Below are 22331 nucleotides of genomic sequence, written 5' to 3'. Positions count from 1 at the left end.
TTTGCACAGAAATTTCTTCCAAGAAGAAGATATACAATGGCCAATGAACACATGAAAAGATGATCATCATCACTAGTCATTAGGGCCATGAAAATCAAAACTACAATGAGATAGCTACTAGGGTGGCTATTGCCACAAAAACTAGAAATTTACAAATGTTGGCAAAAATGTGGAGCAATTAGACCCCTTGTGTGTTGTTGGGTGGTTATGTAAAATAGTACAGCTGCTGTGGAAAACTGGTGATTCTTCAAAATGTTCAACATAAAATTACCATCTAACCTGGCAATTACACTTCTAGATATATACTCAAAACAACTGAAAGCAGGGATTCGAACAGAGACTTGTATACCAATGTTCATGGCAGCATTATTGACAGTAGCCAAAAGGTAAAAACAACCCAGTATGCATCACAGAAAGTGGGATATTTATGGAACAATGGAATATTACTCAGCCTTAAAAAAGAATAAAATTCTGACATATACTGCAACATGGATGAACCTTGAAGACATTTGTTAAGTAAAATAAGCCAGACACAAAAGGTCAAATATTGTATGATCCCACTTATATGAGGTGCCAGAAAGTAGAACAGAGGTCAGCAGGGGCTGTGCTGGGGATTGGGAGTTATTGCTTAATGGGTAGAGTTTGTTTGGGATGATAAAAATGTTCTGAAAATGGATAGAAATGATGGTTGCACAGCATTGTGAATGTACTTAGTGCCACTGAATGGTGCACTTAAAAATGGTTAAAATGATAAATTCTGTTATGTATATTTTACTACAATTAAAAAACACAAAAGACTATGGCCCAAAAGGCATACCTATCAAGATTAAGTTGAGAAAAAAGAATCAAATCCGCAAAGTATTTACCAAGGACTCACTAATGTGAAATTACTTAAATTAGCAAGGAGTCGCTACTGTGAAAAACAAAGCAGTTTGAAAAGTTTTTAGTGAAAGAAATTACTTGTGGAAAGAAAAAAACTACAAGTGGATTGTCATTTAGTACTTACTCTCATTAAGAAAGTCTACTTATGGTAGTTTGTAAAGTTCACTGAGAATACATAAAATCTCTTTATATTTTTAGTAGAAAATATGATTCCAATGATTTTAATTGCTATTTTTAAAGGAAGTATGGCATTGTATTATCTCTTTTCTTTGTAATTGCAGCCTTGGTGTTTATTGCTGCATACCAGTGACAACAACAATGGCTTTATTATGGAAATCACACCTCATTTACATGAGGCTGAAATTTATTCTGTGTTTACAATCTTTAAAGTACTTGTTTTCATTTTTACCTCCCGACCTTCTGATTCTAACAATTTGGATGTGCCACTCAAACAAACTCATCAAAGTAAAACAAGGACACACATCTGTGAAATAATGTGAATTTAAGATATTTAGGGTCTATTTATAACAATAGGCATGCATTATTTTAAATTAGAAGAAAAGGTAATTGAATAAAAAAAGATTACCAAATGTTTTATTTTTAAAATATGGCTCAAAATTAAGATACTTAGAGGCAAAGAAGTTTCATTGATCTGACCCATTTCTTGGAAAGAAAATACTGTGTTCTTACGCTTTCTTAACACTAATCCCACATGGAGTTACCCACCAGTGTTCTCAGAAAGTAAACCTAAAGTCATAGAAGAAGACAACGGGGCACATATTTCACAGAACTGCTGAATCTGCATTAACATACCCTGGGAACAGAGAACAAACTTATGGATTGATCTGCAAATTGTTCAAAGAAACACTCCATACTTCATTTACCTATTTACCTCATTCTTTTTTTTTTAAAATATATTTTATTGATTTTTTACAGAGAGGAAGGGAGAGTGAGAGGGATAGAGAGTTAGAAACATCGATGAGAGAGAAACATCAATTCAGCTGCCTCCTGCACGCCCCCCACTGGGGATGTGCCCGCAACCCAGGTACATGCCCTTGACCGGAATAGAACCTGGGACCCTTCAGTCCACAAGCCGATGCTCTATCCACTGAGCCAAACCAGCTAGGGCTACCTCATTCTTAAGTTTTGGTCACTAGACCTATCTTTGGTTCCAATTTTAGAATTTTTTCCCCCTCAGTACTTCAAACACATTCCCCAAAGAGCTCTTAAAACACACTTGGAGAAGGGAACCCACTCTAACTCCTGTGGCTCCTGTCTCGAGATACAGTTACAAATGTCTGTTGCAGGAGGCTAGACTTTGTAGGTCTCAACTGTCCATTTCACGCCAGCTTCTTCATTTGATTTGGCCATCCTTACTAAGTTCATAATCTCTAGAGTCACCTTCTTCCTTTAAAAAAATTTAAAATTATGTTATTATCCTTTTATTTTTCAATTATAGTTGGTGTTCAATATTATATTAGTTTCAGGTGTACAGTAGCATAGAAGAGTCATCTTTCAATGAGTACTTTAAGGCTGTAGACCTGGAGCTCTCTAAAGCATCTCAAACTGAGTTAATCCAAAACTGAATTTAGTAATCTTCCTCTGCCTTTTAAGTCCTCGTGCCACCATCCACATAGATTGATCCCATGGCTCATTATTCATCATACACTGCACAAATGGGCGGGGTAGGGGGTTGGGGGGGCCACACACATAAAGCAGTCAGCACAGAGCCTAGAACAAAGCACATGCTTACTAAGCCTCACCTTGCCATCATCTTCGTTCTCATCAACATCATGACTTTAGTCAAGTTAGGAAAATAGTGTATGGCTACAGATAGCTTCCCTTGCATTTGAAGTGCCAAAATATCACACAATAAAGAAACATGTTTAACTTTTTTTTGTACCTAAATTTCCCAAACTTACTTGGTTTTAGAACCTTCTGTTCACCTGATGTAATCTGAAGATCGCACTGGGAGGAGGGTTGCTTTCTGTGTACAGACTCCATCACATCCAGATTGTCACTGAAAAGTTCCTGACAAACCTATTTCACATGGACCTATCAGTGTCTTCTATTCCCCTCTCTCCCTTTGATATTTTCTTCTCTTCTCATCTCTTCTCATCTCTTCTAATCTATATTCTATAGTCTATATTCTATATTCTATTCCATCCCATCCCATCTCATCCCACTTTAAAAAGCTGGCAAGGAGGCTCATCATTATGTTGTGACCTACAATTTGTAAATCTCGGCTCTAGAAGGTAATTTAAATAGGATTTTGTAGGCTATCTTAGACATCAGGTTGGTACAGTAAACAACCTATCACCTTCTTACATGTACTGACCCTAATCCTAATATAGGAAGGAGATTTTGAATGATCTGTACAGGTGAGGATCAGAGGCACAAAAGAGAGTCAATATTGGCCTACAGTATCTTTTCCAGGGGAAAAGAGGAAGAACATGAGCAAGTTCTCAAAGGAGTCTCAAAGTCTGCTGAAAATGTAAATAGCAGTACTTTGTCAACAGCTGACTTAGGGGTCGCCTGAATGCTAAAGGACAGTCCAGTTGTCAGGCCTACTTTAAGTGTGATTTGTTGGGATTGAAAATAAATGGTACAAGCCTAGAATTATGGTCTTGCCTTGCAAAAGTATATATAATTTTCAATTTTCAGGCTATAATTTTGAATCTAAGGAGAATAATCAAGTTAGATGAGACATACCCACAGGGACCTTGCACGAACTATTATTAGAATAATTCCATTTGAGCCATGTACTTCAAAGATGCCAGATGCCATCCTGCTGGGGATGGGGTGTATGTGTGGCGCGGTCAAATATGTCTGTGATTCTTAAGTAAAAGGTTAAATAGTCTGATTTCTTCTTGTGAGGAAAAATGTCTTGGAACTATGGGAAGGAAAATTATCAATTGGGTTCACAGCCAACATAGTAATTTTCTACACATTTAATAAATGTTTCATAAAATGACATTATGGCAAAAGTTTTTAGAAGATAGGAGCTCTAAAACAAACAGGAAGTCAGCCAACTAATGATGGAAGACTGGTTTAACCTACTTTTTCTAACTACATTACCAGTTAGTTACTCAGCCATTAAAGAGTTCAAAACACTCATCCCTAGGCATGCCCAGGCACCTAGCAGCAGCTTCCAACACACTTAGCCTTTTGTAATACAATGAAAGTGTACAATGCATCTTTCAACCTGCCTACATCTATATTTTGCATCTTACTAGATGCCTCATTATTTTTGAGAATTAGGTTACTGTGTTTTTGGCCATGAATAGCCAGTTCTAATTTTATAGTTCGATAAGACATTACACTGCAATCATTAAGATTTATCAGGCTCAAATTCAACAATGAAGTCTTGAGTCAATTTGGACACAATGACTCATAAAAATTAACACCAAAGAAACTCTATGTGTGCAAGAAACTATTTTCACAGTGTGTTATATACGTTAGTTCCGAGAACTGTTTTCTGGTAGACCCTCCATCCTCAATCTGGATGAATGCCAGTTGACCTGAATGCTTATTTTCTTTCTTTAATTTGGTTCTCTAGCCATCACATTACAAAACTGTACCACCAATTAAAATTTTTATTTTAATTTTCTTTGCTATGTTACTATTTTTAAAAAATTTATTTGAGTTAAACATTTTGGTTCTTCTCTGTTAATGGATTAATTGTATTTCTTCTCTCATCAGCTGTCAGATTATCAAGGCATTGTTTGATCTTAAAAATAATGTTACGTGTATAATTCCTAAAAGCTTTGGATATATTATATGGTCTCTGTTGTTAAATAACTATATTTGTAAATAGAGAAAGTTAATACCAAACCCACCTACAGAGTTGTTTTTTGGCATGTACAACAATAACAGACCATAAAGGGGTCCAATGTCTGTGTTTTTTAAAGACTTATCATTATCCATTTAAACAATGGCACAGTACCAGAGGTGGGGCAGGGACTTTTACCCATATGGGAGTAAACTAATATCTTATTTAGCTCATTCTTACTGACCACCTTGGACCAAGCCCTCACAGAGAATATCAGGGGAAACCATTGTGTTAAGAAAGGCAATCCTCAGACTGAATGCTATATGGAGGATCTAGGGAGAAGGCAGCTGTCCAAAAAAATAATATCTATATTGATAATATTTGTATATTACTAATTTGTACCCAATGATACACCTTTAAAATTTTCTTTTTGTATCTGTCAATGTCATATATAGACTTTAACATGTGAGATTTTAATTCCAACTCTTTCTCTGTTTCATGTGGAGTTAAAATTGTTAATTGCCAGACTGTTTTACAGGTGTCATATATAAGGTAGATTATTTTTGTCCTAGGTTCAAAATTCCTTCCCTTTCCCTTTCCCTACCTTTCCTCTCCTCTCCTCTTCCTCTTCCACCTCCTCTTTCTTCTCTCTCCCCCCCCTCTACCCCTCCCTCTATCTCGCTGGAATTTTATTTAGTGCTAGGTACCATGGGGTGGGTTTGGCGTTGGTAAGCAAGGCTAATGAATGACCAGCCATAGACTTTCATAGTCACTGTGTCTCCCAAGCCTCCCCAATGGAGCTACTTGTACTATTTAATTCTATCTTTAATAGGCTGGACAGATACTTCTACATTTTGTTGGTTTCTTTTTTCTTTCTTTTTTAAAAAACCGGTGAGGTTGATTTTGTTAAAAGTTTGTGAAACACATTTGTAAGCACACACATTTTTTTTTCATGGTGGCAAAGCAGCTTTACCATAACTGCAGATTATTTATTTGCAAATACTCTGGCATTACATTGAATGGGCTGGGAGATGATGGAGAGAAATCACCACACTTGGAAACTGTACAATTAAGTGAATGCAAAGATCAAATATTGTTCATTTCGATAACTTGTTAATTTACAACCACACTGATTTATACTCTTTATCACACTGTACAAGTGGGCTTTAAATTGCTCTTCAATACTTTTATTCTTTCCTATGACCCAATTTCTACTTCTTTCTTAAAGTTGATGCATACTAGTTATAAATCATATCATTTTCTTTCCTGAAGGTTATTTATACTAAATTTTATAATTTGTTTCTGTCAAATTCAATTAAAAGGAAAAAATATATTTTAAATATGGGCATTTAGCCAATTACATTTTTTAAAAAGCATGCATTTGGGGTTGACTGAGTGGGATTTATTCATAAAAAGGGAAAAAAGGCAGAATAGTAGAGTAGTTATGGGCATGGACTTGAGCCAGATTACTTGACGACCATTTACCAGCTGTGTGACCTTGGTGAGGTACTTAACTGCTCTGAGACACAATTTACTCATCTGTACAATGAGAATAATATTAGCACCTCCCAAATAAGGCTTTGTAGACTCAGTGAGGACTTAATGGTTGAAATGTAGAACACTTAGAACAGATTTATACAAACTTTGGCTATTTCTTTATAGTCAAGAAATATATTTCATTAGCAAGCATAAAAATGTACTAGCTAAAATGTAGTAGTAATAGTTAAAAGGATGAGTTACATATGAATTTCCTTTCCTTTCAAATATTTCATATATATATATATGGCTAATATGCAAAGTGTACCCTTGTGAGTTTGACTGGGAGACCAGAAGTTCAATCACTTGCTATGATGTGCGCTGACCACCAGGGGGTGGCGCGGAATGAAGGAAGGCCCCTGCTGGCTTCCAGCAGGAGGGGAAGGGAGGCCCTGGTAGGCAACTAGAAGGCCCCAATCGGCCCTGATTGCTGGCCAGGCCTAGGGACCTACCTGTGCATGAATTTCGTGCACCGAGCCTCTAGAGTGTGTGTGAGCGTGTGTGTGTGTGTGTGTGTGTGTGTGTGTATTAGGCTTTTATATATGTAGATATATACTATTATATATGTGTATATATCTATATATATACATACATGCACTATAATAAAAGGTAGAAGATAAATACCAGGAAAAATCAAGTTATATAAAAATTTAAGGAAAACGGCAGTTACTTTCTGTCAGTGTATCAGTTAGACCTTTGTGAGGAATAAGAAATTTCAGCTGAGTCTTAAAGATGAGCTATATTGAACATGTAAATTTTGAGTTTAGGGAGGTAGGAGTAGCATACATAGAGGCAAAAAGGCAAATGCATTAATTAGTGTAAATTATTCCTTTTGATTGAAGTTAAAGGTCCATGAAGGTAAATAATGAGAAGCATATTTGTAACACTAGGTCATGAAGAGATCTGGAGAGCAAGGGTAGGTAATACAGGATTATTTTATAGGAAATGGAAAGCCATTTAAAATTTCTGAGAAGCCCTAGCTGGTTTGGCTCAGTGGATAGAGCATCCAGTTAAGGGCACATACCCAGGTTGCAGGCTTGATCCCCAGTAGGGGGCATGCAGGAGGCAGCCAATCAATGATTCTCTCTCATTGATGTTTCTATCTCTCTCTCCCTCTCCCTTCCTCTCTGAAGTTAATAAAAATATATTAAAAAATAATAAAATAAAATTTCAGAGGAAAGGTGTGTTCTAATCAAAACAGAGCTTTAATTTCATAGGAAAGTAAATCGTGGAGAGATTGTTGGAGGCAGGGATACCAGTTAGGTACCCACTGCAGTGGTCAAAATGAGAGATAATGAAAACTTGAAGCAAGGGAATGGCAGAGAAGAAGGGGATGGACACAGAAATATTACAGAAATAGAATCTATCATAGTACCCCAAATCAGAAAACAATGAGAAATTTTGAAACTATACCGATATTGGGACTTCAATACTGGGTATTCTAAATCAGTATGTCTATAGAGTTACTCATCAAACCATAATTTCTGGAAGTGTGATTTTGATGGTCATTTTTGACCACTACTGACCTGAATGTCTATAACGGTGGAGTAAAAGAAATTACACTAGCTCCAAGGTTAGGAAAATAGAAAAAGGATTAACAGGAAGGAGAGAAGAAAGGGAGAGAAAATAATACAGTCTCAGAGCAACTGGGACAGATAGAGGAGCCAAGTTGATGACAAATTTTGTACTTCCTGAGAACAAGGTAGGATAGAAAAGAAGTTGAGGAGAGAAGTTGGACTCAAGTTGATAGATTTGAAAATTACCACTATGATTTGAAAAAGACAAAGGCAATTCCTGAAAAACACAGATACTCCAGAGTTGAGTCACAGGAAGAATGAGGCATGGCCTTGGATTTTGCAGGAAAATAAATAGAAGAGAGTATCATAAAAACCAAGGGAGACAGACTATTCAAAGAAGGGTGCTGATTTATGCAGAAGAGTTTAAGGATAAGGTCGATTTGGTGTCCAAAGTTATAGGTAATGAATGAAAGAAGATAAGCAAGGTACTCTCAAGCTTTAGCAATGAACACAAGGTGATGAGTTCAGCCAGTTCATATGGACTATTCTTCAAGAAGTTTGTTGGTGAAGGAGAGAGGCAGGAAATAATAAGGCAGCAGCATTATGAACAAGCACTTTGAGGCACTCTCTATATATGAACAAGACAGAGGAGAGAAATTTAAGACGGAAGGCAATCGTGTAAAATTGAATGAAACACGTTTTAAGAGAAGGAAACTAGAAGGGCACAATTGTGAGAGTTGGCTCTGGTGAGAATGAGTTATTTACCTCCTTATCTGAATGAAATAGGAGGAAAGGTGGCAAAGAAGGGAGACGACAAAGAGAAATGAGCATATAAAAATAAGGAGAGTTGAGTGAAGTAAACAAGTTGTTTCACAATTATATAAAAAGTGAGAATGAAATGTATTATGCACAAGACTTAAGGGCAGTGGAATTTGTTTCAGAGATTACTCAAGAATCAATTAAAGATAATCCAAAGGATTTCTGAGATGCAGAGATGGCCCAGTTAAAAGTTACTTAGAATAAATTAGTATCTGTTACAGAGTAGTGCAAATTGGCTGGTGAACAGAAGAAAGGTGTAGGCATTGACAGGACTGATGATTGGCAAAATGCTTAACGAGGGAGCCAAGTGGCGAGGAAATCGAGGGAGCTCATTAAACAATCCCAGGGTGGAGGGAAGGGCGGTCACAGTGACAATAAAGATCAGTGGGAGTTAGGGCAGGGAGAGGAGGACAGACAGAAGTTGTGCTCAGAGAGAGATGTGGAGAGGGAACCGGTGACCCAGAAAGGGAGAACAGCATGCGAAATGGTAACCAGGCTAACACCCATAGGAAAAGGGTGGTGTAAGCAAAAAGCATAGGTTCAAAAACAGGAAAAATATTTTGACATCCTATTAGTTGGAAGGAGTGGCCTCTTGCAGCTGGTTGTCAGAAAAAAGTGAACTCTTATGAGGCAGGCTCTTTCAGTTATGTGAAGGCAAGTGAAAGAGCAGTTCTATGAAAAGATCTTCACCTTCGATATGGTGTACTTTTCTTCAAGGAAATAACTTATAAAAATGTCATTTTATATATATGAAAAGACATTTCAAAGAGGAAGGGAGAGGGAGATAGAAACATCAATGATGAGACAGAAACATTGACTGGCTGCCTCCTGACCCCTACTGCTGGGTATCGAGCCCACAACCTGGGCATGTACCCTGACTGGGAATCAAGCCATGACTTCCTGGTTCATAGGTCAATGCTCAACCACTGAGCCACACCAGCCAGGAAAAATTTCATTTTCTTTTATTCAGCTTTCTGAGTTTTATAATATGTAAAATATTGTGTATGGGCATTGTGTTCACAGGCATTGTGCAAAGTATACATTTAAAAAGTGTTATGATACAATTGCTATATTTCCAGATTACCTGTCCCCACTTCCTATTTTCCTAGTCCTTAGCAAACCTATTTCCCCTAATTTCTGGATCTTTAATATTGTACCAGTTGATTAATTAAAGTATGATCAAATATTATTCCGTGACTATATTTTTAAAAAAGTAACTGTGTAGGCACTAAATCATAAATTGAAAGTATCTGTAAATAATGAGAATGGCAATAAATAAGATGAAATAAGTTTCAAATCAAGAATGAAATTTACACCTAAGAATTTGGGATTTGGCTGATTAGAGGGAGCCATGGTGTATTGGTGTGTTACAGGACCACCATGTTGACAGATGGCTCACAGACCAGGACAAAGTGGGGATGTAGTGTTTCAATGTCATAGGTATTCTAAGATAAAACAGCCTTTAAAAACTGAGTTTTCTACTTGCTAGTCAGATTTTATTTACATTCTTTAGAAATTGTCTGAATACACACTTTAGCAAGGCACATTTAAAAAAAATAAGAAATTATGTCCAGCTGGTGTAACTCAGTGGTTGAGCGTCGGACCATGAAACTGGTCACAGTTTGATTCCCGGTCAGGGCACATGCCCAAGGCTGTGGGCTTGATCCCCAGTGGGGGGGTGTGTAGGAGGCAGCCGATCGATGTTTCTCTCTATCCCTCTCCTTTCCTCTCTCTAAAATCAATAAAAATATATTGAAAAAAGAAATTGTGATTTCATTAGTCAAGAGTGAATTGGAAGATTTTAGTCATCCACTAAAAAGAAGAATTGCTCTTAGTTCAAAGCAATACACCTGAATAATTGTTTTACATAGCTTTCAAAGGAAGGTAATGGCTCATCAGTAATTTTTCCAGGATACATAAAGAAGAATTTGAGGAGAATTTTTTTTTAAAGAATGAATTATGCCAGGAAAATCAAAATGTAAACTTTTATTAAGAAAAACTGCCAAGGAAATATATGAAAAACTAACTTCGCCTATGTGCAAAAATTATAAACATTGGGGAAAGTTTCACTGATTTGCTGGTTCAAACAGGCATGGCACACATCAATGAGATATGCTAACTGCATTGAAGTTCAAAACGTGTGCAATGTGCCTGCATAGCAATGCTCCTGGTTTTAAAAGTATACCATACAGTATACCATACTGACTGTATCTTCAACTAACACCCCACTGAAACCTTTTCACAATAGCTATTAAGATGGAAATGAGTTTCAATTCCATTCCTTCTCCTCCCTGACCATAAACTTGTGGGTGAATTCAGCAAGCAAGAGTGGATTCAGTTATGTTATTTAAGTCCAGGCTTATCAGAAATCATGTCACCTTTAGGCAACAGCACTAGTTCAGTATAGCTGAAGAAAGAAAGAGGATATTTGGGGAAGGGGACTTTGAAAGGCAATTAGGTCACAAGGGTGGAGTCTCATGATGGGATGAGCACCCTTATAAGAAGAGACAGGAGAGAACTACCCCACCCCACCCCCTGCACTCTCTCTTTACCACGTGAAGACCCAGGGAGAAGAGGCCCCCTGCCAGACAGGAAGAGGGCCCTCATCAGGAACTGAACTGGTGGCAACCAGACTGTGGGGACTTCTCAGCGTCCAACTGTGAGGTTTGCACTTCAGTTGTTTAAGCCATCCAGTCTGTGGTATTTCGTCATGGCAGCTCGAGCTGATTAACACACCAGGCATAATCATGAAGAAAGGAAGAGGGAGGCATATTTGAGAAATATTTAGGATGCATATAGGGCAAAAGAATTACATATCTGATTGTATTCTGCACATATGAAAAGAGTTATGCTATTTCTATAATACTGTTTCTTCATTGTTTCATTTCATCTTGTAATTCCTGTCTGAAATAAAAGTTATATTAAACCGTCAATGAAGGAATAAGAAAAAGAGGCATGCTAATAGAAATACCCACACATACTGAGTGCTGAGTACATCCCAGAGAGTGAACTGAAGACCTTATATGAATTCACTTTTAATCCTTCCAACAGTTCTATAAAGTTAAGTGTTATAATTATGCCTGCACTACATATGAGAATGAGGAGGACAACTAGGGATACTTCAGCACCATAAAGAGGGGGCGGTCTTTCTTGGAAATCAGAAGAGGAAGGAATAATGTGCCTGCCCAGATCACTTCAAATTCTTTCTGGGGAAAGGAGTCTACTACTTTTATGAAATGAGAGTTCTCCAGGTTTAATTCAATGTTTACATGTCATTTTTCTCGATGAACGTTTTATAACAAAATGGTATTGGTGCCCGCAGGGATGGCAGCGCTGGAGAGCTGGAGAGTCGCCTGTGGTTCTGATGCCAACTACAAACTTGGACACTTTTATGTGCCTCTCATTTCTTTGACTTTCTTATCTGACTATAGAAATAATAATACCTGCTTCACAGGACTCTTGTAAAAAATAGAGATAAAATGCTTAGCACAGTGTCTGGCATATGGTGAGTCTTAATTGGTAGTGGTGATTATAATAATTAGACTACCAGGGCCCAGGTAAATTCACACCTGCCACTTATATGCAGTCCTGGCTCTTTACTCTTTCTTCCAACCCTACCATATCCATGCCCTATGCCCTATGCCCACTGGAAAATAAATGTAAATTGGACTTAAAAGTTTAGTACTGTAACAGACTAAATAGAGAACTGCCCTTGTCCTCATTAGTATTTAACTGGGAGTAGGTGAAAGCCAGTTCACTGAGGTAAAAATATTCAGAAAACTTTAGTTCTAGAAAGACCCAGCTCTGTCACAACTTATCAGTCCCTTTTCTTCTTTGGTTACATGTGTAAATATCGAGTTTAAACAGACATTTACACTTTCTCTCGACTCTATGATGTTAGTTTTCTGATACTTTTCATCTGCATGGTTTAAGCCTTAGGAAACCAACTCCTAATGTCAGTTTCTAATAAGTATTATCAAGTCCCAATGTTTTCAAAAACAGTCAAGAAGAAAACACACACTGAAAACTGACAACACATCACCTTTCAGGCTCAACGATTTCTGATTTGAATCTCTGAAGATTGCGGGAGCATCCACAATGTTTCTGTAAACGTTTTCGATTTCCCCCACCACTACTGGCAAAATGTGGGAAGACTGAACTGTGTTCACAAAGATTTTTCAAGCTCAAGTGCAAGAGATTGTTTATGGTTTAGTGAGAAGCTCTGGGGTTTTCCCCAGGTCCCTCAGCATTGTTTTGCTTTCTTCCGAGCAATGGAACTGAGCAGACTGAAAACAAGCAGCTGACTGCCAAGGACATGTGAAACCTGTTCTATTGGTCATTCTGGATCCAATTCAAGCACATACTGTTACTGTGTAAGATTACTTTTACTTCGCTTTAGTGGAAGCCTCGATTTTGCTTTAGGGAAAAAAAGTCATATTGTGTTTTTTCCATTTTTATTTATAAACTATGTGTGTTCCTTCAAGCAATAAATTCTAAAATGACAATGACATACTTATAATTTTGATGTGAGAATAAGAATACTAGAACCAGAGTTTCAGCTATTTATAGCTACATAATAAACAACCACAAAACTTAGTGGCTTAAAATAATTTATTATTTCTCTCAATCCTACAATCTAAGCCGGGCAGTTTTTCTATTCTGTGCGGTATCTACTTGTGCTGGAATCTATAATAATTCTTAGAGCTCAGGTGCCTGAAACAACTGAGGCCTGGCCAAGCATGTCACCCACATGGCCACTCCACACGACGGGCTTGGGGTTTCAGACATCACGGTGGTTCTTACATGGTAGCTAGCTTCCAAGAGAAAAGACGCTGAAACTGCTAGTTCTCCTCAAGGCCAGACCCATCATGGGACAGCATCACATCCATCATATTCTATTGGTCTAAGCAAGTCCAAAGCCAGTCCAGATTTAAAGAGTGGAAACAGACTCCACCGCTTTGTATGAAAAGTAGCCTGTTCACCACAGGAGGGAGGTGGCTGACGGCCACCATCTTTGGAGAATCCAACAGAGAGCCTATTGCATCTCCCGGGAGCTCTTTCCTTTTCCTTTACCCTTTGGGTTTCATTGAGATTCTTTGAAACCTATTTGAAATATTTTAAATGTCAGCAGAAACAAAGTCACTCAACTTTAGGACATAAGGGATAATTCTTTGAAATACTCATTATAACAAGTGTTCAATGATTTCATAACAATGGAATCTTGATTTATATTACTACTAGAGGCTCAGTGCATGAAATTTGTGCACAGGTAGGGTTCCCAGGTCTGGCTGGCGATCAGGGCTGATCTGTGGAGTAACAGGCAGGGTGATTGGGGGAGCTCCCCAGTTTGCACCCACCTTGGCTGGCCTGGCACTGCATGCTCACCAGCCCCGCCCCCTGCCGCTGCTGCTGGCTGGGGCCTGCGGGCTGGGGGCAGCTCCTGCATTGAGCATTTGCCCCCTGGTGGTCAGTACGCATGATAGTGACCAGTCATTCCACTGTTTGGTTTATTTGCATATTAGGGTTTTATATAGATAGACTAGAGGCCCGGTGCATGAAATTTGTGCACAGGGGAGGAAAGGGGGCGGGAGGGAGGGGGGTCCCTCAGCCTGACCTGCACCCTCTCCAATTTGGGAGCCCTCAGGGGATGTGCTACTGATGGCTTGGGCCCACTCCCCGTGGTTCTCTGCGGGGCCTGCCTGCTCCACACCACGGGGATGGGCAAGCAGGCCCTGCTGAGTGCTGCCTGCGGGCCCGCTTGCCTGCTCGCAGGTCGCTGCAGCAACCGCCCAGCAGGCCCTGCTGGGTGCTGCCTGCACCCCGCTTGACTGCTGGGCTCACGTTGCTGGGGTGACGCCACCAGCGTCCTGCCCAGCCGCTATGGGTGCCGCCATCTTTTGTCATGGAGTGACGGTTAATTTGCATATTACTCTTTTATTAGATAGGGTTTTTGTTCACTATAAATATGAAGTGATGGAGCCTCAGGAGAAATGGAAGCTTTCATTCTCAGATATGTTCCCAAGTAGAGAAACAGCCTTTACAGTACCAGTAAATTCTATATAACTCAGATTCACCTTTTTTACAGCTAGCTGGATCAAGCCACCTTTACAGTTTTATCTATTGTATTAAAATATATGTGTGGGATTTTTACAAGAAAAGGATTTATAATCACCCAATTCCTCTTTTTATTCAAATTAATCTTCCTTCCCTGATCTTATGTGAATCATTCCTCACATAAGAACTGGCTGATGAATCAGAAAGAAGCCAGTAAATTCTAATGATCCCAAAAGAAGAGTCAAGCTTATCACTGCCAGAGATCAAAACCAAACCCTAAAATTACAGGCTTTGTTTAAAATGCTGTTTGAGACACTGAGATTTAGTTCAGAGAACATACCTTTATCCTGACTCATTCTCACTGCACATTCAGCCCACTGAAGAGAGGAGGAGGCCGGTGAATCTCATTAGCAACCACTGACCTTCAAAAACTTGGTCGATAGCAGTCAGGCAGCAAAAGAGGCACAGAGGCCATGCTGCCATCGCTGTGCCAGGCCAAGCTCAGAAAAGAAAGAGATTGACAGTGGCCATCTTTGGGAGACTGAAGCACAGAACACATTTTATTTATTAGCAGCTCTTTCTCTGTACCCCCCTTTCCTTTGGATTTCGTTGAGTTTATTTGAATTCTGAAATTAAGGATAACAGGAACAAAAATGTAACTCAAAATACAGAGTTGTAAGCCCTGACCAGGTAGCTCAGTTGGTTAGAGCCTCATTCTCATACACCAAGGTTGTGGGTTTGATCCCAGGTCAGGGCACATACAGGAATCAACCAATGAATGCATAAATGAGTGGAACAACAAATCGATGTCTCTCTTCTCTCTCTCCCTCTTTCATCAATAAATAAAATTTAAAAAATAATACAGAGTTGTAAAGGGACTGATACTCAGCAGTCACGACAAACACGCAAGTGTGAATTTAAAACTGCTCCTATTGTAAGGCACATGTAACCTGCACAATGGTGATTAGTTTAGAGAACAGTTCTATCGATATATGAAAGACTCCAGGCCTAACAAAATGATGGATTCAAGCTCTTCAGTTATTCAAATAGGTGATGCTGGTGATAACTCATTGCATCTGTTTACCAAACCTAAAACTCTAAGGTAATCAATAATCATTATAATTACAAAAAACCAACTTGGCTATAAGGAAACTACAAATTGAACTTTCTCATAATGCATCACACTCACTGTTAAAAGTGATTTATAAACAAACAAACCCTTCACAATGTTTGACAAACAATACTCAAAATTTAGCGTCATTTGTCAAACTAGGAAATTGTGCTTTTGTGAGAAAAGGGAATTGATTTTCTTCTTTTGATTTATTATTTGAAAAATCTATTTTTTCATAATACTATCTAGTATATTTAAAAATGGTCATTCAGTTCAAAACTTCAGAGCAAAGTATAAACCATCTCAGCTGCCTTAGGAAAAAGGGTTGCTTTTGCAGCTAATCTTGAGTAGAAAGCATTTGTTTCTTTGCTTGTTCTCTGTTTGTCTGTCTCTCTCTGGTTACCTTGTTCTGTCCAGTGGTTTTGTAGTTGCCTTCACTCAGCCCTGCTGTCCACAGAGGACTAGTTTGATGTGTTGAGACTCCTGACCCCATGGTGAAGATACAGTCTGTGAACCCTAGAGAGCTTGGACCAGGTATTTAATGAGATTTTTTTTGTTTGTTTTTCCTTGGGCTCCTAGATTTCTACAACCCAAAGCCCAAGCTACTGTGCAGCTCTTTTCCAGGCTTCTTTTATGCAGGTGCTATTGCTCCAGTTCCACCTGCCTTGGGTGAGGCCTTTTCATTCCAATTCACCACCACAGCAGTTCAGATACTCCCTCATCCACCTGTTTGTGGATCCAGAAAACAATGGGCCCACGGCTTCAGGCCAGATTACCACTTTGACTTCCTGCTCTGTTTCTGATCCACAGAAATGTTTATTATTTTTAAAATTTTCTCTTATTATAGCTTGTCTTTAACTGCTATGTATATAGAGCAGGGTAGTGGGCAAAAACATGAATTTACAGTGCCATCTTCACTAGAAACTTTTCAGGTCAATGCAATGGAATTTTAGCAGAAAGATTTAAAGATCAAATGCTCCTTGGTAGACTATATAGTAATTTTTAAAAATTGATTTCAGAGAAAGAGAGAGAGAGAGAGAGAGAGATCGATCAATGATGAGAGAGAATCATTGATCGGCTGCCTCCTGCACATCCCCTACTGGAGACTGAGCCCACAACCCAGGCATGTGCATGTGCCCTGACAGAGAATCGAACCGTGACCTTCTGCTTCTGGTTCATAGGTCGATGCTCAACCACTGAGCAACACCAGCCGGGCTAGATAGTAATTTTTTTTCTAGAGATTTTAAATTCAAGGTAAGTGAAGCATATTCAAGTGGAGGGGGGTTATAATAGGTAGCTAATAAAACATAAAAGATGAGTCAGGTGTCAAAGCTGAACATGTAGTTTTGGAAATTATAGAAGTTAACAAAAAATAGTCTTAAAATATAACCTTCAAAGTGTGATACCTACAAACAGATCAATGAGAAATATCCCTGAATTTCTACTTTTGATGATACAACAAATATCTCTCCTTCTTATGCCATATTTAGCTTACGTATTCATTCCTATAAGATTTTATAATACATTAATGATTATTCATTTATTCAACAAATACTAATTATGTTCCTGCTATCTACTCTACAAGACCCTGGTGATTCAGAGATGAATAATAAATAGTCCTTGCCCTCAAGAAATTTATAATTTATTGAGGAAGTCAGCCACACCCCCCAAAACAAGTCACCATTCCATGATAACTGCTGTAATGGCTGTAGGGACAAAGTACTTTCTTTAAAGGCATAGATGAGAGAATGAGTAATTCTTAATGGTCTGGTTCTGTAAAGAAGCAATTCCAAAGGCTTCACAGAAGAGGTGGCATATTGGGAACTTCTAGAAGTTTTACAAAAGAGTTAATAGTGTCTTGTGGGACATGGGGTCTAGGGAAATTAACTTATGCTTATCCAGCACACAATTTTGACTTAGATTATGGGATTATGTTGGACAGCTTGGGGAGCTAATGAAGATTATGGGAGAGCGATAAGCACTTTCCACCTCTCTCTCCTTCTTTGAGGATTCCTTACATGAACAAAGATGACAGTATCAGGCAACTTTAGGAAAGGGTAAATAAACTGGCATAGTCAGAGTGCAGGATAAATAGTAACTAACTTGGGGATGGACAGATGACCAAGGGTGGACTGTGGAGATCTTGTATTGTAGTCTAAAAAGACTGGACTTTTCTTGTGGGCAATGATGCTGGTGAGGCAATCCACTTTACATTTTGAATATAGACATCTGAGATAATGAAATGGAGAAATAAAAGACTTGAACTAGTGACCAATCAGAAAAATACTGACCGTGTCCAAGTATGAGGTAATAACTATTAAACTGTCATGGAAATAGGGGAATTAGAAAATCGTAAGTATTTTTTTACGGTATATATTTGAAAAGCTATAATAGAGCAATGCTTCTATTACTATTTCATTGCAAGAGAGGTTTCCCAAGTTGAGACACAAGTATGCTGGAACTTTCAGAATTATGTTTATTGCTTAAGGGCTATGTTTTTCAGATAAAGTACTGTTTTTTGTTTGTTTGTTTTTACTACATCCATGGTGGATCATATCCAAAAGGCATAGGAGTGATTTAGGCATGAAAAGGATTAACTCATCATGTTAAGCCTTTATGTTATCACTAGAGGCCCGGTGCACAAAAATTTGTGCACTGGGGGGGGGGGGGGGGGGCCTTAGCCCGGATTGCGAGAGGGCGCGGCTCTGGGTGAGGGACCCCACCAGTGCACTATCGGGGCCAGGGAGGGACCACGGGAGGGCTTCAGTCCCGATCAGCCGGACCCCAGCAGCAAGCTAACCTACTGGTCGGAGCATCTGCCCCCTGGTGGTCAGTGCACGTCATAGGGAGCGGTTGAGCAGCCTTAGCATATCATTACCATATTACGCTTTGATTGGTTGAAAGGCTGACGGGACAACCAGACACTTAGCATATTAAGCTTTTATTATGTGAGATTTACATTAAAATTTCAGCAAGATAACAGCATGATAATAAATATTAAATTCCATGTGAATTTTAAAAAACTTTTTAAAATCCTCACCCGAGAATATTTTTTCCATTGATTTTTAGAGAGAGTAGAAGGAAGAGAGGGAGGGTGAAGAGAGAAGGAAAGAGAAACATTGATATGAGAGCGACACATTAATTGGTTGCCTCTGACATGTGCTGGGGATCGAACCTGCAATCCAGGCATATGCCCTTGACCAGGAATCGAACTTGCGACCCTTCTGCACCGACCAATGCTCTACCAACTAAACACACCAGCCAGGGCTTAGTGATTTTTAGAGAGAGGAAGGGAGAGAGAGACAGAGACAGACATTGATGTGAGCAAGAAACATCGATCAGTTGCTTCCTGTACATGGTCCCCACTGGAGATTGAACCCACAACCTAGGTATGTGCCCTGACTGGGAATCAAACTGTGACCTGGTTCATGGGAGGACGCTCAACCAACTGAACCACACTGGCTGGTCTACGTTTTTTAATTTGCATGTATTGCCCATGCTAAAACTTTGTAGCCTTGAGAGGAGCTCAGAGCCAGCCAGGGTGGGTGGGAGGGAAGCCTCCTGCTCACTCCAGCTCCGTGGCCATGGCTGGCTGAAAGCAGGTATCTGGGGTTTATTTACCTTCTATAATTGAAACTTTGTTGCTTTCAGTGGAGCTCAGAGCTCGAAGCGGCAAGCGGGAAGCTTGGCTTCCTCTATCATTGGGGCAACCAAGCCTCCTGCTTGCTCCAGCTCCGTGGCTGCTGGCCGCCATCTTGGTTGGGTTAATTTGCATATAGTTGCTCTGATTGGTTGGTGGGCATGGCTTAAGGCGTAGCGAAGGTATGGTCAATTTGCATGTTTGTCTTTTATTAGTGTAGATTATTGAAAACATGCAAACACTGGCACTTCCATTTTATATAGAAAACAAAACAAATCTTGTCATTTGTTAAAGAAACTAACAACTCTTCCCTTAAGAATATGCATTGTAATAAAATGAACCCTAAGTTTAATAATAGCATAGCTTCTGGAAAAATTTTGTCCCATGAAAAAGTAGGATTTCTACATTAAGTAGTTTTTGTAATTGAAGAATTTAAGATTAATCATAACCTTAAATAATATTTCTGCCTACATAATGATTCCATGCTAAATGAAAGAGAAAATACAGAAGAGTTGGCTAGATACAGCTATCTTACAAATGAATGCACAAAATAATATAAAAAGTCCCTTCTCTTTATACCAAGAGGAAAATCTTTTTTGCATCTTCCCTGATCCAGTTCAGGTGCTAGGAGGCTTTTCTTATACCACAGTACCTCCTTTTATTATCCTATAAATGGCAATATCTATTGAACCCCCAATAACATATTAGACACTGTTCTAGGGACTTCATATATACTCTCTTGCTTAAACTTTGAGAAGCACTTAAAATGTGAAGAATTCCTCTCATTCATTTGGCTCTAGATTTGTCAAAGTTTAGAAAAGAGAGATTCATCTTCTTCACTGGCCCGAGCAGGAACCTCCGCTCCCAGCTACAAAATTATTCCTAATATTCTAGTCACTCAAACCATTTTAGACAGAATTTTCTGTATGTAGGTGTGTGGTTATTGTTCCCAGCTAAGGAAATTCCTAAGAGACTCTAATCTAACAACAAAAAAAGAATCAGATCATAGAAACCTGTGTTAGTATGATTCAAAGGGAAAAAATGAGCTGCAGTGAAAGCCAATTTGAGCTGGAAAGACTTGCACTGTTAAATCACTAGACATGTGTAGCCACTTACGAAGCTGTCTGATCACATATGTTTTTAAACATCTGTCAGCACAAGCAGAACTCCACATGCAAAACACAGCACTCCTGAGCACAATGGAAGTTTGTGACGAATTCTCAGATTCTCAGGAAGAAATGAATACATTTCACAGGTTGAACATAGGTTATTACTGCTTAAGTTGAAGGAAGTTTTGGCAAGCAACTCCCAAAGGCTGTGTGACTCATTTCCTTGGACATTAATATCTTAAAAAGACAAAACTGAGACCAGCAATAAAACCTAGAGACCTAAAGAGAGAGATGTCAGGGAGTACTTAGAAGCAGGAGGCACTGGAGACTACAGCTGAAAGCTGAGTCTAACTTCTCTCTTTTTCTTGATAAAAATATTGCAGCGCCATTTCCCCCACCATTAAAAAGTTCTCATCTTCAAAGTGCAAATACAATTCCTTCCAAACCTGCGGCATTTGTTCTTTCCCTGAAGACATCGTCATATGCTTTCCACTGCGACTTCACCTGGTAGGCGTGGATGAACACCACAAATACCACCACGAGGCACATTAAAGGGACCAGGGCTGCGGTGAACAGAGCGGCATAGATATTCAGGATGAAACACCTGAAAGAGAAGAGAAGAGAAGAGATCACTCAGACAACTTCAATATGAACATTTCTGAAATCCAGAATGTCTGACATCATTGCTTTATACTAACTCTTTGTATCTAAGTGTTGGCAAAAGCTCATTTTTGGTTTGCCAAATTGAAGCTTTGTTCGGGTAGAGGCTACATGGTTAAATCTCATCCACTGCTTCTCAAAGTAGGATCCATGAAACAAGCACATCCTGAGATGCTCAGAAAACTTTAAAAAAAAAAAAGGTCCTGGCTAAATACTTTGAGAAATGTGCACTTGCTTTGCAGCTCTATCTTCTTGGCCTACTGAGACCAAGGTCACACTGAGGACTGCATGAGAGAAGGCATTGCTTAATGGCAAATCTGAGGATTCCTAGGGCTCAATTCTGTCATTCCTAAGCTATACATTTCCTGTAGAGCCATGAATTCTCTTGAAAATGATGACAACTTTCCATTTAGAAGCTATACCACTCAATTGCATCTGTTATTACTAGAGTTTATCTAGAACAATGAGGTCCAAGGTAAACTTACATTATTTATTAATTTTGATAACATTGAAAGTCTACAAACAATGATTTTAGAGATGTAACTGGAAATTTTTACTCATAATTTATTAAATCATTATGTTCTTTACAAAAATCTTTCATACAAAGATATCAAAATGTGCCTGGCCAGTGTGGCTCAGCTGGTTTGGTGTCGTCCCATGCACCAAAAGGTTACCAGTTCGATTCCTGGTCATGGCACGTGCCTTGATCCCTGGCAGAGGGTGTGCAGGAGGCAGCTGATTGCTGTTTCTCTCTTACATAAATGCATCTCTCTCATTCTCTCCCTCTCCTTTTATCTCTCTCTCTAAAAATAAAAAATATATATATGTATTTTAAAATGTCAAAAGGGAGTTCTCAATAGCTGAAACTGTACTCTTCAGGAATTCTTAAAAAGGACATACCTCCTGTAACTTATAACACTATAATACATTTAATGACAAGAAATCTTAATAGTAGGTAGTGTTCTTTTCAAATATTTTCCCCAACTTCTCCATTTTTAATACATAATACTTATAAACCTACATTACAACAAGTAAAAAAAATAATGAACTCTGAAATAAATCAAGGAAAAAAATATAACATGTTTAGAAGAAAACCTCAAAATTCAAAATATAGTAATCATGGAAACATCCATTCTTGCCATTTGGGGGGGAAAAAGTGCTGCGATTTTATATTTAAAAAGAGACATATTATCAAAGACCTTCCTTAGGTATTATTCCTAATTAACATGAC

The 22331-nt window shown here is 38.7% G+C and overlaps 1 protein-coding gene across 1 annotated transcript in view; it reads right to left on the bottom strand.

The window, feature by feature from the left end:
* ADGRV1 (adhesion G protein-coupled receptor V1) overlaps positions 1-22331 on the bottom strand; it is a 462684-nt gene that overhangs the window by 59400 nt on the left and 380953 nt on the right. Inside the window, exon 86 of the mRNA XM_005871499.2 lies at positions 20887-21044. Coding sequence (XP_005871561.2) covers positions 20887-21044 — 158 coding nt within the window. The remainder of the gene's footprint in view (positions 1-20886; positions 21045-22331) is intronic.

Source organism: Myotis brandtii, unplaced genomic scaffold (genome assembly GCF_000412655.1).
Source record: "Myotis brandtii unplaced genomic scaffold, ASM41265v1 scaffold344, whole genome shotgun sequence".
Taxonomy (NCBI): domain Eukaryota; kingdom Metazoa; phylum Chordata; class Mammalia; order Chiroptera; family Vespertilionidae; genus Myotis; species Myotis brandtii.
The sequence above is the reverse complement of the archived record's forward strand: the minus strand, read 5'-3'. Positions and strand labels throughout refer to the sequence as shown.